This window comes from Oryzias melastigma, linkage group LG14 (assembly GCF_002922805.2).
Source record: "Oryzias melastigma strain HK-1 linkage group LG14, ASM292280v2, whole genome shotgun sequence".
Lineage (NCBI taxonomy): Eukaryota > Metazoa > Chordata > Actinopteri > Beloniformes > Adrianichthyidae > Oryzias > Oryzias melastigma.
Window position 1 is genome coordinate 1,976,907 of NC_050525.1, and position 12,618 is coordinate 1,989,524.

At 41.6% G+C, this 12,618-nt stretch overlaps 1 protein-coding gene across 9 annotated transcripts in view; it reads right to left on the bottom strand.

The window, feature by feature from the left end:
* auts2a (activator of transcription and developmental regulator AUTS2 a) overlaps window positions 1–12,618 on the bottom strand; it is a 495,300-nt gene that overhangs the window by 319,120 nt on the left and 163,562 nt on the right. The window contains exon 1 of one of the 9 annotated variants that reach the window (XM_036215198.1): window positions 11,325–12,489. The exons of the other annotated variants lie outside the window; for them this stretch is intronic. Coding sequence (XP_036071091.1) covers window positions 11,325–11,372 — 48 coding nt within the window. The 5' untranslated portion in view covers window positions 11,373–12,489. Of the gene's footprint in view, window positions 1–11,324; window positions 12,490–12,618 lie in introns of those variants that run through there. 9 annotated transcript variants of the gene reach the window in all.

Here is a 12,618-nt window from a genome sequence, read left to right on the forward strand (position 1 = left end):
ATTCACATATTTGGCACCCCTGGAACAGATGAGCAAATATCTTGATGTTTTGAGATTGAATGAGTCTGAATGTGTTCTATAAATCTGGACCGAGTCAAGACTCAAGGAAAGAAGGAAGCATAAACACCAACTTGACAGACAGTTTGGCACTGCACTGCTGTGCTCTCTGTCTTTATGGCAGGCTGAAATGACCAAGATCTACATGTGAGAGCCGGCATAACCACAGAGGGCTCATTGAGCCACCGGACCAGGATCTGTCCATGCTGCTCAACTATAGGAACCATCTCTGAACCCAGACATCCAGGAGGCTTAAGCAAGAGCTGGTGAGGAGCAGCACCAGGAGGCCTGCAAGACTGAGGACCCCAACGACCCTTCAGCATGAATCTGAGATCTCTGGGAAAACGAGGCTCAGGCTCTCTGCAGACCAAAGAGTGAAAAATAAAAGGGGACAAGCAAAAAATAAAATGTTTTTTCCAGTTGAGTAAATGCTCAGTCGTTCGTTCCGTCTCTCATCAGAAATGTCCCTGGTGGCCCCACTGAAGACTCTTCCCAACTCCTGCTGTCTCCCTGAGCTGGGAGAGTTCACTGATCCAGACAACGCTCACGCTTTTCTTCTGCCCAGACCAGAAGGGCATGTGTGGGAGCTGCCGTGTTACAGCCATGTTCACATCCCGCAAATGCACACTAACATGTCAGGGGACTGTGATCTCCCACTCAGGACCGGGACTCTGCAAAAACTGCAGTTTATGTCTCACGTAAGCTTCAAGCATAAACTGTAGCTCAGCCAGTGACCATACTCAGAGAGAAAATTAATGAAGACCTTAAAGACTTCTAAAATGTGAATTTTTTCAGCCTCTCTGTTGATCTGACAAGAGAGACTCCTGCTTTTGAGATACTTAAAGGTTCTAATCCTCCTAAAAGCACAGTCCTGCCCTCAGAGCCTCCTCATCCATTTGAAGCCTCAATACTGCAGTCGGGGAGAATACTTGTCGACTTTGAGGCTTAGCATGAGCCGGCACACAAGATGCGCAGCAAAACCACTTAGCTCAACATGAACAAACAGACCCAACAGAGTGAAAAATCTGACTAGTCGAGCTACTTTCCTCTCTGTAAGCTTCTGTGCTGTCCTCAGCGGTGGGGGCTTTTGTCTGACAGATGTTTACAGGGATTGGGTGATGTCTCCTTGCTGTGTTCTACTTGGGAAAACATCTGGAGCTCGTAGGGATTTACCAGTAATCCCCTCAGAAAGCTGTGGGGGGCTTTCTCTGAATGTGTCTGAAAAGTAGGAATGCTTTTCTAGGCTAGAGGGGAAAAAACACGGACAACAGACTGTTTTGTGGCAAGCAATGCCAGGTTCAGGCGTTCTTCAAGCTTCTAACAGCAACAGCTTGTAAATTGGAATAATTCAAACTGGTTTGGCTTAAATGGTTTCCTTAATTATCCCTTTAAGAATAGATGGAAAGGCAGAGGGATTAATTATATATGTAGACAACCCATTGTCTGTATATGAGAACTGGACTGAGAGACCCCTCCCCTCGGATGTTTCAAACAGGAAGTACCTGCTCGCTCTAAGAAGTTTCATAGACTTCATAGACATAGAAATAAACTGGATTACCTATTACAGTATTTTCCGCGCCAAAAGTTGTTTCAGAGAATAAGTTAAAACCACCAAACAATGCATAATAAAGGAAAAAATGTTACACTTTGGGATATTTTTTTTTCTTCCGTTACTTTCCTACTGTTGATGTTTATTTTGCTTGATGAAACCTAGGAAGAATCTAGTACATTAGGGCAACATGAACATTTATTTAGATAATCAGCATAAAAAAATTTGAATAAACTCTTTACATTACTTCAAATCAATAAATCCATAGAATTTTTAATCCTCTATGTCCCTTCTAAACTACTCTGTTAAACCTGGCGGGAAACTAATGCCTGGTTCACACCGCAAGCGGAAGTGCTGCAAAGCGGCGTGGAACGGAGGCCGTTTCCATTCCGCGCCCTTGTTAACTTATAGTGTCATTCACATCAGACCCGAAGTGCCTCGTTCCTCCACGGCCAGCTCGCACGATGCAAGTGGTGTATCTTTGGCGCGAGCCGCGAGCGATCCTGGTGGGAAGTTATGCCAAGACACGTGAAAATCCGGTTAATTTTCAAAATATAACCAATAAAATACCGCTATTAACTATGCAAAAAAACCTAACTTACAGGCTACTCTCTAACATACAGTACTCAGTCATTATTATTGCATAACCATTTGTGCCCTGCTACTTTTTTAACATGTTCTAGCTAATCCTCATTTTTTTTCACTGTATTTTTTCTGTAGTCCAAGTTATTCAAGTTATAAACCGGCCAATTAAGTGTTTTATTAAAAGTCTGTGGTCTCACATTCAACATTCAAAACGCTTGACGCTTGCTTCCACATGGTAGCGGTGTGGACTTCTAACAAGCTCGCTCCTGATTGACTCAGGAGTAGGGTTGGGCACTGATTGGGTTTTATGCAGTTCCGGTGACAAAGCGGTTCTTTGGTTTCGGTGCGAATTTTGGTACTTCAGTAATAAAAAGTAATGGCTACATCTTTACAAATCAACAAATTTTCATTCCAAAGTCACATATTGAGATATAGTTAAGACCTCTGTTAAAAAAACTGACGTTTTGGGTGTTGTCAGTTTTTGACATGCTGGCTGTTTCCATTAAATCAGAGCTCCACAACCTCAGAGCTGCAAACCAGTGGCCAGTCACTCTTTCGCTGTGCGGCAGATTCGATGCTATGCCGCCTTGCTGCCTGGCAAACACCTGATCCTGAGCTTGTCTGAGGGGTTAAGTGGTTTTAATCTCAGTCGGGGGTGTGTCTGGATGACAGCCGCTTCTGCTGTTTCTGTGTCTCTGGGACTGAGATTAAACGCTGTCCTGTATTAACCCGAGAGGAGGAAAAATAGGGACCTTTTTTATTATTATTATTATTATTATTGTCTTGACAAAAATAAGTAAAATATCACAGTTCAGGAAAGCCAAGCAGGCTGCCCGAATTCTGTGCTCCCTGCAGCGGCTGTCTCTCTCCCGGCGTATTGAGCGCAACTTGGCACAGAAATGCGGCACCGTTTGCAACAGCTTCTTTCGGTTTTGGAAGAACCGCATAAATCATAACGGTTCCTACTTGGAACCAAATTTCAGTGCCCAACCCTATAAGGGAGGTTGCTATAGTTATGATGACTCAGACCAACTGGGACCAATCTCTGCTAACTGACGTTTTCTAGCACCAACATGGAAAAAAGGGGCAACTGAATTTACCTAGTTTGGTTGGAGCCAAAAGTAGACTAAGTCCATTTCTATTTGTCACACTCACAGTCCAGTTATCATATACAGTCAATGATATACAATGTATAACAACTTTGAAAATTGGAAAAACTTTGCTTTAAGAAATTGCAAAACAGTCTAATCCGGTCTACGTCACCCAACAACAAAAACCTAGGGGTGAAGAAGGTCCACTGGAATGAACAACACTGGCTTTAAAATTTGCAGTTTATGTCTGAAATAAGTGATACCACCCAAGATGGGTTTGCAAAATGCACCTCCAGTGTATCATCATCTGCCATGGCATTTTCAGAAGCTGCAATAAGCATCCTTTAATGACAGCCTTCCCCCCACTCTGTTTTCTATCATTATAGTCATTAGAATCAGCCCCTGCTTTTCAACAGACCAGGTTTACACAAAAGAAGCAGAAACAATCGGGACACAAACGGCTCAAACAATACACATTCCAGTCGCTTCCAGTCAAGCCTGAAGAAGGATAAAATATATTATAAACAATATATTTTATCCTTCGTTAGGCTTAGAAATGTTTAAGCAAAATATTTCTTTCAAAGATGTTAAAACCAGATAACTTTGTTTTAAAAACGACTTTGTCTCAATGCACATCAGTGTGATACTTCACATAAATAACAACTTATTGTGTAGAGAAACTAAAATAGACATAGACAGTATATAGAGAAGCCTGGATTGACTATCCCCTCCCCCCTGCGTTCCAAACAGGAAGTTCCTGCTGGTCCCAGAAAGCCAAAATTCCAAAGACTTCTATTGACCTTATTCCCGCGCCCCATGAGCATTTGCGTGAATTATGGGTGAAACTTCCGGTAGACGCCGGAACTTGCATGTATTTACATTACAACTGTAGAGCCGACAGCGCAATTCCTCGTTTTGGATCTATAACTACATATAAATGTGGAAAACCCAGCTGTCATGTCTTAAGAGAAGCAACGTAACAACTGATAAAATTGAGGGATTGGAGGATGACCTTAAAAAACACAACATTTAGTAGCATTTTTAGCTACTGGTTTTAGCTACTTTCTCAATACAGCTAAAACAGGTGGTGAAGCTATGAACAATCTTAAAAGTTCACCTCATAATTCTTTATTTCTGCCTATTTGTGCTAAAAGTTCACATCATAATTCTTTATTTCTGCCTATTTGTGCCAGAGTTAGCTCACAGTGCCGATCAATTGTAACGTTATCTCTTCTCGTGCTTGTATTAACATGCTGAGATGAGGGATGAATCGCGCGGTGCAGCTTTTGCCCGTTTCATGTTTTGACAAAGTCATCTGCGGTTTAAACTGGTAATTTTTGAACAGCTGATACCAGGAGATGCAGCGATTACACACAAAATGTGTTTTCTGCTCTTGTGACACTGCTGTCAGCAGCGCGGTTAAGCTAGTTTCATATTCGACATTCGTCACACATTCAATACTGAATGGCAATATTTCTCAATCGCCTTTGCTAAAAAACACCAAAAATGTTTTTCCTGAGAGATAATAAAAAATCAACATTCCACATTACTTTCAGCAGCAGCTCGGGCAAAGCGCTCCGGCTCCGCTCACATTGCAGCGGCGTTTGTGGTGGTCTGCTCGTTACGGGGATCGTGAATAATGAAAACGAGTCATGTGAAACATTGATTGTTTTATCATCTGTCAGTAAAACATTTTTGGTGTTTTTTTTAGCAAAGGCGTTTGAGAAATATCACCGTTCATCGCTGAATATGTGACGAATGTCGAATATGAAACTAGCTTAACCGCTGCTGTCAGGTCTCTGCAGTACCCGGCGTCTCTTCTTCTCTGGTGTTCTGGAGTAACCCGACCATAATGTTGGATACAGATTTTCTTCCGTGTACTTTATGCACAAATGAAAGATTTAAAATGTTCACCCACATCCTTCTGACTTCATCCTCGCCCGGTAAAATCTGTACCTAGGAGGGCAGCTGCACTCCCTCTTCGTCAGCAGCCCATGTCCCACAAAACGCTCCACAAATTTAATTTAGTTTGGTTGTTAGTACAACCACGAGCTGCAAAACATGCACCTGAACTGTGCAAAGACATTTTTGAAAACTTTGAGGGATTAAGTAAAGCACGCTTTTAAAGTTTGCATGCACCGCTAAAGCTAACAAAACCGCCAACTTTCAGTGGAACAAATAGCGCCGTGTAACTTCCAGTTGCTATGCCGGAAGTTACACCCATAATCTCTTTTACATGAGAGGCCCCAGGAATAAGGTCAATAGAGAAATAAACATCTGCTGCTCAGTCATTCTTTGCTCTGGTGTCTCTTTTTAACATCTTCTTGCTAAGCTTATATTTTTATTGTGTGAATGCTGAGTCAGCATTCACACTACAGTGTTTCTGTTTTTCTTTGTCTCTTTATTATTTTTCTTCCATACATTTTTGTCTGTCTGCAGCTCTTCAACCGCTTCACCTTCAGCCCATTCAGCTATCAAAATATTCAGCTCTTTCAGGAGATTAATTCTCGTAATTTTTAACTTCATAACTTTTCAAACTATTCAACCAACTTCTATTCAAAAACTTTCAGCACTACAAGACAAAAAAGGTCAAGAACGCCTTTAACTACAGAAACTATTCAACTTTTAAAGTGTTCGACAGACTTTGGGCTGAATGTAATAAATGGAATTTGATCGTCAAATTCCTGCTTTTCAGACAATACAACTTTAATAACCCAGATCCATGTAGTTTTCCAACAGCGGCCCCAAAAATCAGCAAAAGCTGACAATTTCTCCCATTAGAACCAATGCATTTTTGGTGGGGAAGATTTTTTGAGGATGTTCGTTTTTAACTTGCGAGTACTTCAGTAGATCTGGGCAGAAAACATGAAGTTCGCACTAGTTGTAGTTATACGTCTCTGGATTCTGACGCTGCTTATACTTTTACTCTGCAGAAAACGGTTCAACAGATAGAAACTTTTGTTTGAGCCAGGTGAAGGGCTGCATATTTCAATGAGAAAGCGGAGCGCAGCCGTGCGCCTGCCTCTGTGTGCTTGTTGCCATGACGACCTCAGAACACTCCATCTCAGACACACGCACACACACAAAGCTCTCCAGTCATACAAAAGCAGTCCACAGTCTGTGGTAGGTTTTGTTTCAGTATGTACTGTAAATGTAAGGGTTATTTTAAACTCATTTGGGATTCATCTAATATTTTAGCTGACAATATCAGAGCTGATTTGGCTGTTTTGGCATCCACTGGGGTCTTTGAGTTATATTAGAGTTTCTGCTGTTATATCGGCACCATTCTAGCCTTTTTGGACTATTTTGGCATTTTTAGGCTATCTTGGAGTTTAGTTAATAGTTCAGTTATATGCTAGCTGTTTTGGCTAATTTATTTTTTTCAGTATTTTAGTCTATGTTGGAGTTTAGCTTTTTTAAGCTACATGCTAGCTGTTTTGGTTAAAATACACATTAACCATTTTTTTAGGGTAAGTTGGCATTTAGCTAATATTTTAGCTTGCAATCAGCTTCAGTATTTTCAGCCATCAATTTCAGCATCTTCAGCGGCCACATTTTAGCTTACAGCATTCACACTAGCATTATCGCAGGTAGTGCTATACATCTAGTAATGTGTTTTCTTAATTGTAAGTTATTCAAGATTTAAACTGGCCAATCAGACGCCTCAGTAAAAGAATGTGGCTGGCCTTACCTCAAACTTTGAAACATTTGATTGACAGATTTCCCCTAGCCTGCTCTCAGTGGAAGGGGTGTGTGGCTTTCCAACAAACTCCTGATTAGTGAGAGCGGTTGACATAGAAATAATGACTCAGACCGACTCTGACCAACCACTGCTGACTAATGCATTTAACTGTAATAACACAGAATATGCTTAATTATGGCTTTTGCCAGTTTGGTAAATATAATAACCAAAAGTGAATGTTAAAGTATTTTCTGTTACTACAAAATATGCGCAACATATATTTCAATTAGGGCTGCACGGTGGCACAGTGGTTAGTCCTCTTTCCTCAGAGCGAGAAGGCCCTGGTTCAACTCCCGGCTGGGACCTTTCTGTGTGGAGTTTGCATGTTCTCCCCGTGCATGCGTGGGTTTTCACCGGGGACTCCGGCTTCCTCCCACCGTCCAAAAACATGCTTCATAGGTTCATTGGTGATTCTAAATTGCCCCTAGGTGTGAATGTGAGAGTGAATGTGTGTGTGATTGAGGCCCTGCGACAGACTGGCGACCTGTCCAGGGTGAACCCCGCCTTCACCCATCAGTAGCCGGGATAGGCTCCGGCACCCCCGCGACCCCGGAAGGGAAGAAGCGGTCAAGAAGATGAATGAATGAATGAATAGAGTATTGATAAGTGCATCATTTGTATGTTTATAAACATACAAATGTTTATCTTTAGTGATATTTTGTTTTGATTGCTTGAAAAAAATCTCTTTCAAATCTAAATTAAAGATGAGTGCTAAACAATAAAGTTTTAGTTGGTGCATCCTGAGAGATAAGTCTTCTGTCACTAATCCATGAATTTACCCATAACTGTAAATAGTTGTAAACCATTTGTTAGTGTGTGTAAGTACAGTATAACTACTGCACCACCGTTCAACCCAGAAAACAAACAACAAATGCAAACAATAAATGACTGAATTAGATATTACGTTCATTTTTTCTGACACGTATTGCTGCAGAAATGTTTTTGACACAAAAGTAAAATGATGGTGAATTGTTTAAATATAGACATCTGCTGGTTGTTAATTATTAGGCGCTGGGTTAAACGTAGTGGCTCTCTTGAGTATCGGTCTGTTTGTTTCAGATCTAATATTTTTCCCATTTTTTCTGTTATCTGTTCAAGCATTACTAGAGGAAAATCTGCAATAGAAAAATATATCTAAAAAGTATAACCATATTGCTTCTTTTTTTGAATTAGGGAAACGTTATTTTTAAATATTGTAGACAATTTATGTAACATTTGTAAATTAATTGAACCATGTCTGTCACATTTTGCTATTTTGTAAAAATGTTGCAACACAAAGCTGTCTGCTGCAGATGAGCTAACTGGCCGCAGGAGAGCTAACACAGCGATCACGGGGGCTCTGTAACCAAATTGAATTAGTGTGGTGTGAGACAGGTTGCTGTTCGCCCTTTGGCAGTCAGCAGCCTGTCAGTTGGCCTGTTGTGGGCCCTGGCACTGGCTAAGAAGACAAAGACCTGGGAGCAGACCCCGGCTGGAGCCCTGTGTTGTGTTTTCTCTCCTTTCAGAGGAATTTAAGACACCTCCAGCCCCAGCCTCCCTCGCTCTCACTCACTTGAGGACATCAGCCCACACATGGGGTAGCATTTACTCCACAGATACATGACCCGCTGTTCTTGACCCAGAGGCTGCCTCGCTTTGTGCCCTTCCCGCCCGCTCTCTTCAGAGAGCTGGGAGATGAGGGGGCAGGGGACAGGCGCTCAGTCAAAAATGGCAGAAACTTGTTTAAGGTCACATCCTATTCACACGCTGCTGAGAGCACGCCTGTCAATCACATGTAATCGCACAGAGGCGGGCTGCTCCTCAGGCAGGGCAGCTGGGAGGAAAAAAGCAGAGGACGGCAGGAGCTCCTCTCCAGCAGCACACACTGCTTATGTGAACACAGCCTTTGAAAAAGAAACGCACACAGAAAATAGCAATGAGCTGCAAAAGGCCATCCAGAAGCTACTGTAGATTAACAGAATTCTCTAGACTTTCACAGTATGGTAAGTAGAATGAATAAGTGTAAATTAGGTTTAACTGAATCCTGCATCCGCTCTGCTATTTATTTTATTTCCTCACACTCCAGTTTAGTGAAGACACAGACACAAGACCACCCAGCCATGCTTCATTTATTATCCACCCACTCTTTTCTTCCAGAAACAAAGAGGAAATTTGTTCTCACCTAAAGCTGACAAAAGTTGCGAGATGTGCAGTGAAAAGAGAAGTGTTGACCCTTGTTCTAATTTATAGCCAGCAGCAGAGCTCTTGGTAAAGGTGGATTTTCTGTATCACATCAGCACATTTATTAAAAAAGACAGCTCAGTATTTTTGTTTTTTTTTTTCAGGTTATTAAGTCAGGAGAAGCTCTTAAGACCATCCTTGACTAATGATTTCTGATCACTTTTTCATCAATGGTCTACAATGTTTCACTGCTTTGTTAAAGTCTGTTAAAATCAAACCGATTCTGCTTTAACTCTTTACCACCACGACTCAGATTTACGGTACTTTTTTAATTGTTAATACTAGAGATGTAAGGATTCAGTCAAGCCACAATTCAATTCACAGTTTTAAAGTCACAATTTGGATTTCTTTCAATTTTTTTCCAACACAATAAATTAAAGGTATTTTAAGGCCAGGTATTTTTCTTTTTGTCCCTTATATCAAACTGTCTGTTTTCCTATTAAAGAAAGACTGGCTTTGAAAAACAGACGGATGAGTGCGTCCAGCATTGGGGCAGAGATTGAAGGGATGGGAGGTCAGCCTGTCAGTGTTCAGACCGTACACCGCACACTGCATCAAATTGCTCTGCATGGTCGTCGTCCTAGAAGGAAGCCTTTCTAAAGATGATGCTCAAGAAAGCTTGGAAACAATCTGCTGCAGACAAACTAAGGACCAGGATTACTGGAACCACGTCCTGTGGTCTGGTGAGACCAAGATCAACAGATTTGGTTCAGATGGTGTCAAGCATGTGAGGCAGCAACCAGGTGAGGAGTATAACGACAAGTACGTCTTTCCTACCGTCAAACATGGTGATGGAAGTGTCATGATCTGGGACAGCATGAGTGCTGCTGGCATTGGGGAGCTACAGTTCATTAATGGAGACATCTGATATTAAATTGTTTCAGTTGTGATGAAGTCTCGTATTCATACTGCAGAGCCAGTTGCAAAAACTGAAAAGCAGCCATCTTTTGTACCTCAAGAACACTCAAGTACAAAATGGTTGAGCAGATGGGAACAGAGCCCTCCAGGCACCAACAGATTCTCCCATGTGGCCTCTTGAAACACACGAACTTCTCTGCTGTAAAATGCAGAATCGCAGCAACCACAGCCACAGAAATGCAATGTTTTAACTGTTACAGAAAAACATAAAAACATAGCCGTGTAGCACAACGAAGCAGATGACAGCTTGACACGATTAAGGAAAGAGATGTGCAAAACAGACACATAACATTTTGACTTGAGAACTTCATCAGCACATATGAGGTAAATCTACAAGATGGAGCAACAAAAGTTGGATAAGGAGGAGAGTTGATTGAGTCTATGGTGACTGCATTACTGGCTCAATGACAGAAGATAACTGTAACTGTAGCTCCATTCATGAGGAAAGCTTTAAAAGTGCATGGGGCGGTGTTGGTCGCTGGCACGACGCATGGTAATGTCATCTCCTCGTGGTTGACTAACTGGATGCGCACTAATACCATTATCTGGGTTAGAGGATCTGAAGCTCAGATGCCGACATCACTAAGTGCATTAAAACTTCATGACTGAGCTTCATCACAAGGACAGAAATCCACGTCAGAGTTTTACAGCACAGACTGGATTAAAGATGCATGCAGCTATGAATCTGTTTACCTCAACTCTCTCAGGTACGAACAATAATACTATTGATGAAGCCTCCATAAAGAAACAGTGCCACACTTTGTTTAGCCTCTTAATCAACCTTCCATTTGCTAGGCAATGCTGTAAAGTCAGCAGGAGTTATGATGCATTTCTGCAGCCTCACTCTTAAGCAGTCAAGTGCAGAGCATTAGACTCCATTTCAGTGAAATACTAGAAGAGCATTGTCAGCAACCACCAGTCAATACTCACATCAGGAAAAATAGCAGAGAGCTTAAGTATTTAGCCTTCACTTTTCCACTGGGTTTCAGGACATAAATTCTACAATGAATTTCAAACAGACAGAGAGAGAGAGAGAGCATGTACACAAACATATGATTCAAAGACATGGCTCATATCCGGTTATATACACACTCACAGCTGCATGGAACTTTGTGAAGTCGAGTAGTTGGCTCGACAAAACAAGAATTTGCACATGACTTACCTTCTCGTTGTATTTGAACTTCACATAAAACCAGCTGGACTTGATCATCCTTCACTTTTCGGTTCCTGACTCTTCTAGGAAGCGAGGAAATGACTGAGGCTCCTTCACTGACCGATGCTGAATGTGCAGTGCAGTGACACTGTAATTTTTCAGCTACTTTATTCTGGATGGCTCTGTTTCCTGTGTGTGGGGCAGGTTTGGAACGCTGACAGGAGACCTCCTCAGATGGGCTTCAGCTGTGTTCAGTGGTGGCAGATGCCAGCAGAGGAGCAGCAGAGGGGTGTTTTTCTGGAGGGCGGGCAAACTCTTAAGACCCGAACACCACCCGTCTCTCTCTCTAGTCTTTTTCAAACTCTCTTTTTTCTTCTCTACCCTACATGTTTGGTTTTTTTCAGGCTTTTTTTTCTTCAAATGCATCTGCTGGAAGTCTCCTCAAAGCTTATTTTGCTTCTTTAATGCATGAGTGCGCTCTTTCATTCTGACCTCATTTAACCCCTTTCTGTATCTGTTTCAGTCTTGTGTTTCTCCGTCCTCAATGAAACAACATTTTGTTCCTTTAAGACTCACTCCAAAGAAAATTATGTTTTGGTGTTTATAACATGTTTATGTGGCATTTTTCTGACAATGAAGGACAGATATAAAGAAAATTTAGCTTAAAATTGCATTTTGGGGTATTTCTTTGTTAAGTTTCATGAATCAGGAGCAGACAAAAAATGCTTTGAAAAAGCGCTTATCAGGACATAGAAAATACGGTGGGCGGGGCCACGAGCTCACTGCTCCGCCCTATTCTGATTCATCCACTGTCGGGCAAATAGATCCATGAACTTCTTTGTATTTCTCATCTGAGCTGGAGTCTGGATCTAAACTTGTACGACTGGATAGACATTATATTGATCACAATTTTTGTTGCACCACTCATGTTTGGTTGGGGTGTGAGGGGCTGTGAGCTAGTGGGAGAGAGTGTAAACAGAGAACTCTCAGCAACAGTCCCGCCCACATCCTAGAAAATAACACAGGTTTTTGGCTAAAAGTTTAATTATGAACATAAGCATAATTAAAAGACCAGTGGGTGGGAAACACAATGAATCAAAAGGTGATCAGAGAGAGACTTTAACACGTGAGGCTAGAAAAATGTGACAAGTATGTGCTTTTCAAAGTTTTGCTGGTCCTTTATGTTGTTGCCTTTTATGCTGAAGTTAATTATTGTGAGTTATACCATGGTCTGGGTGAATACTCGATTCTGATTGGCTGCTGGGTGTGCATTAAAAAGTGATAATGCACAGTAATAACGCAC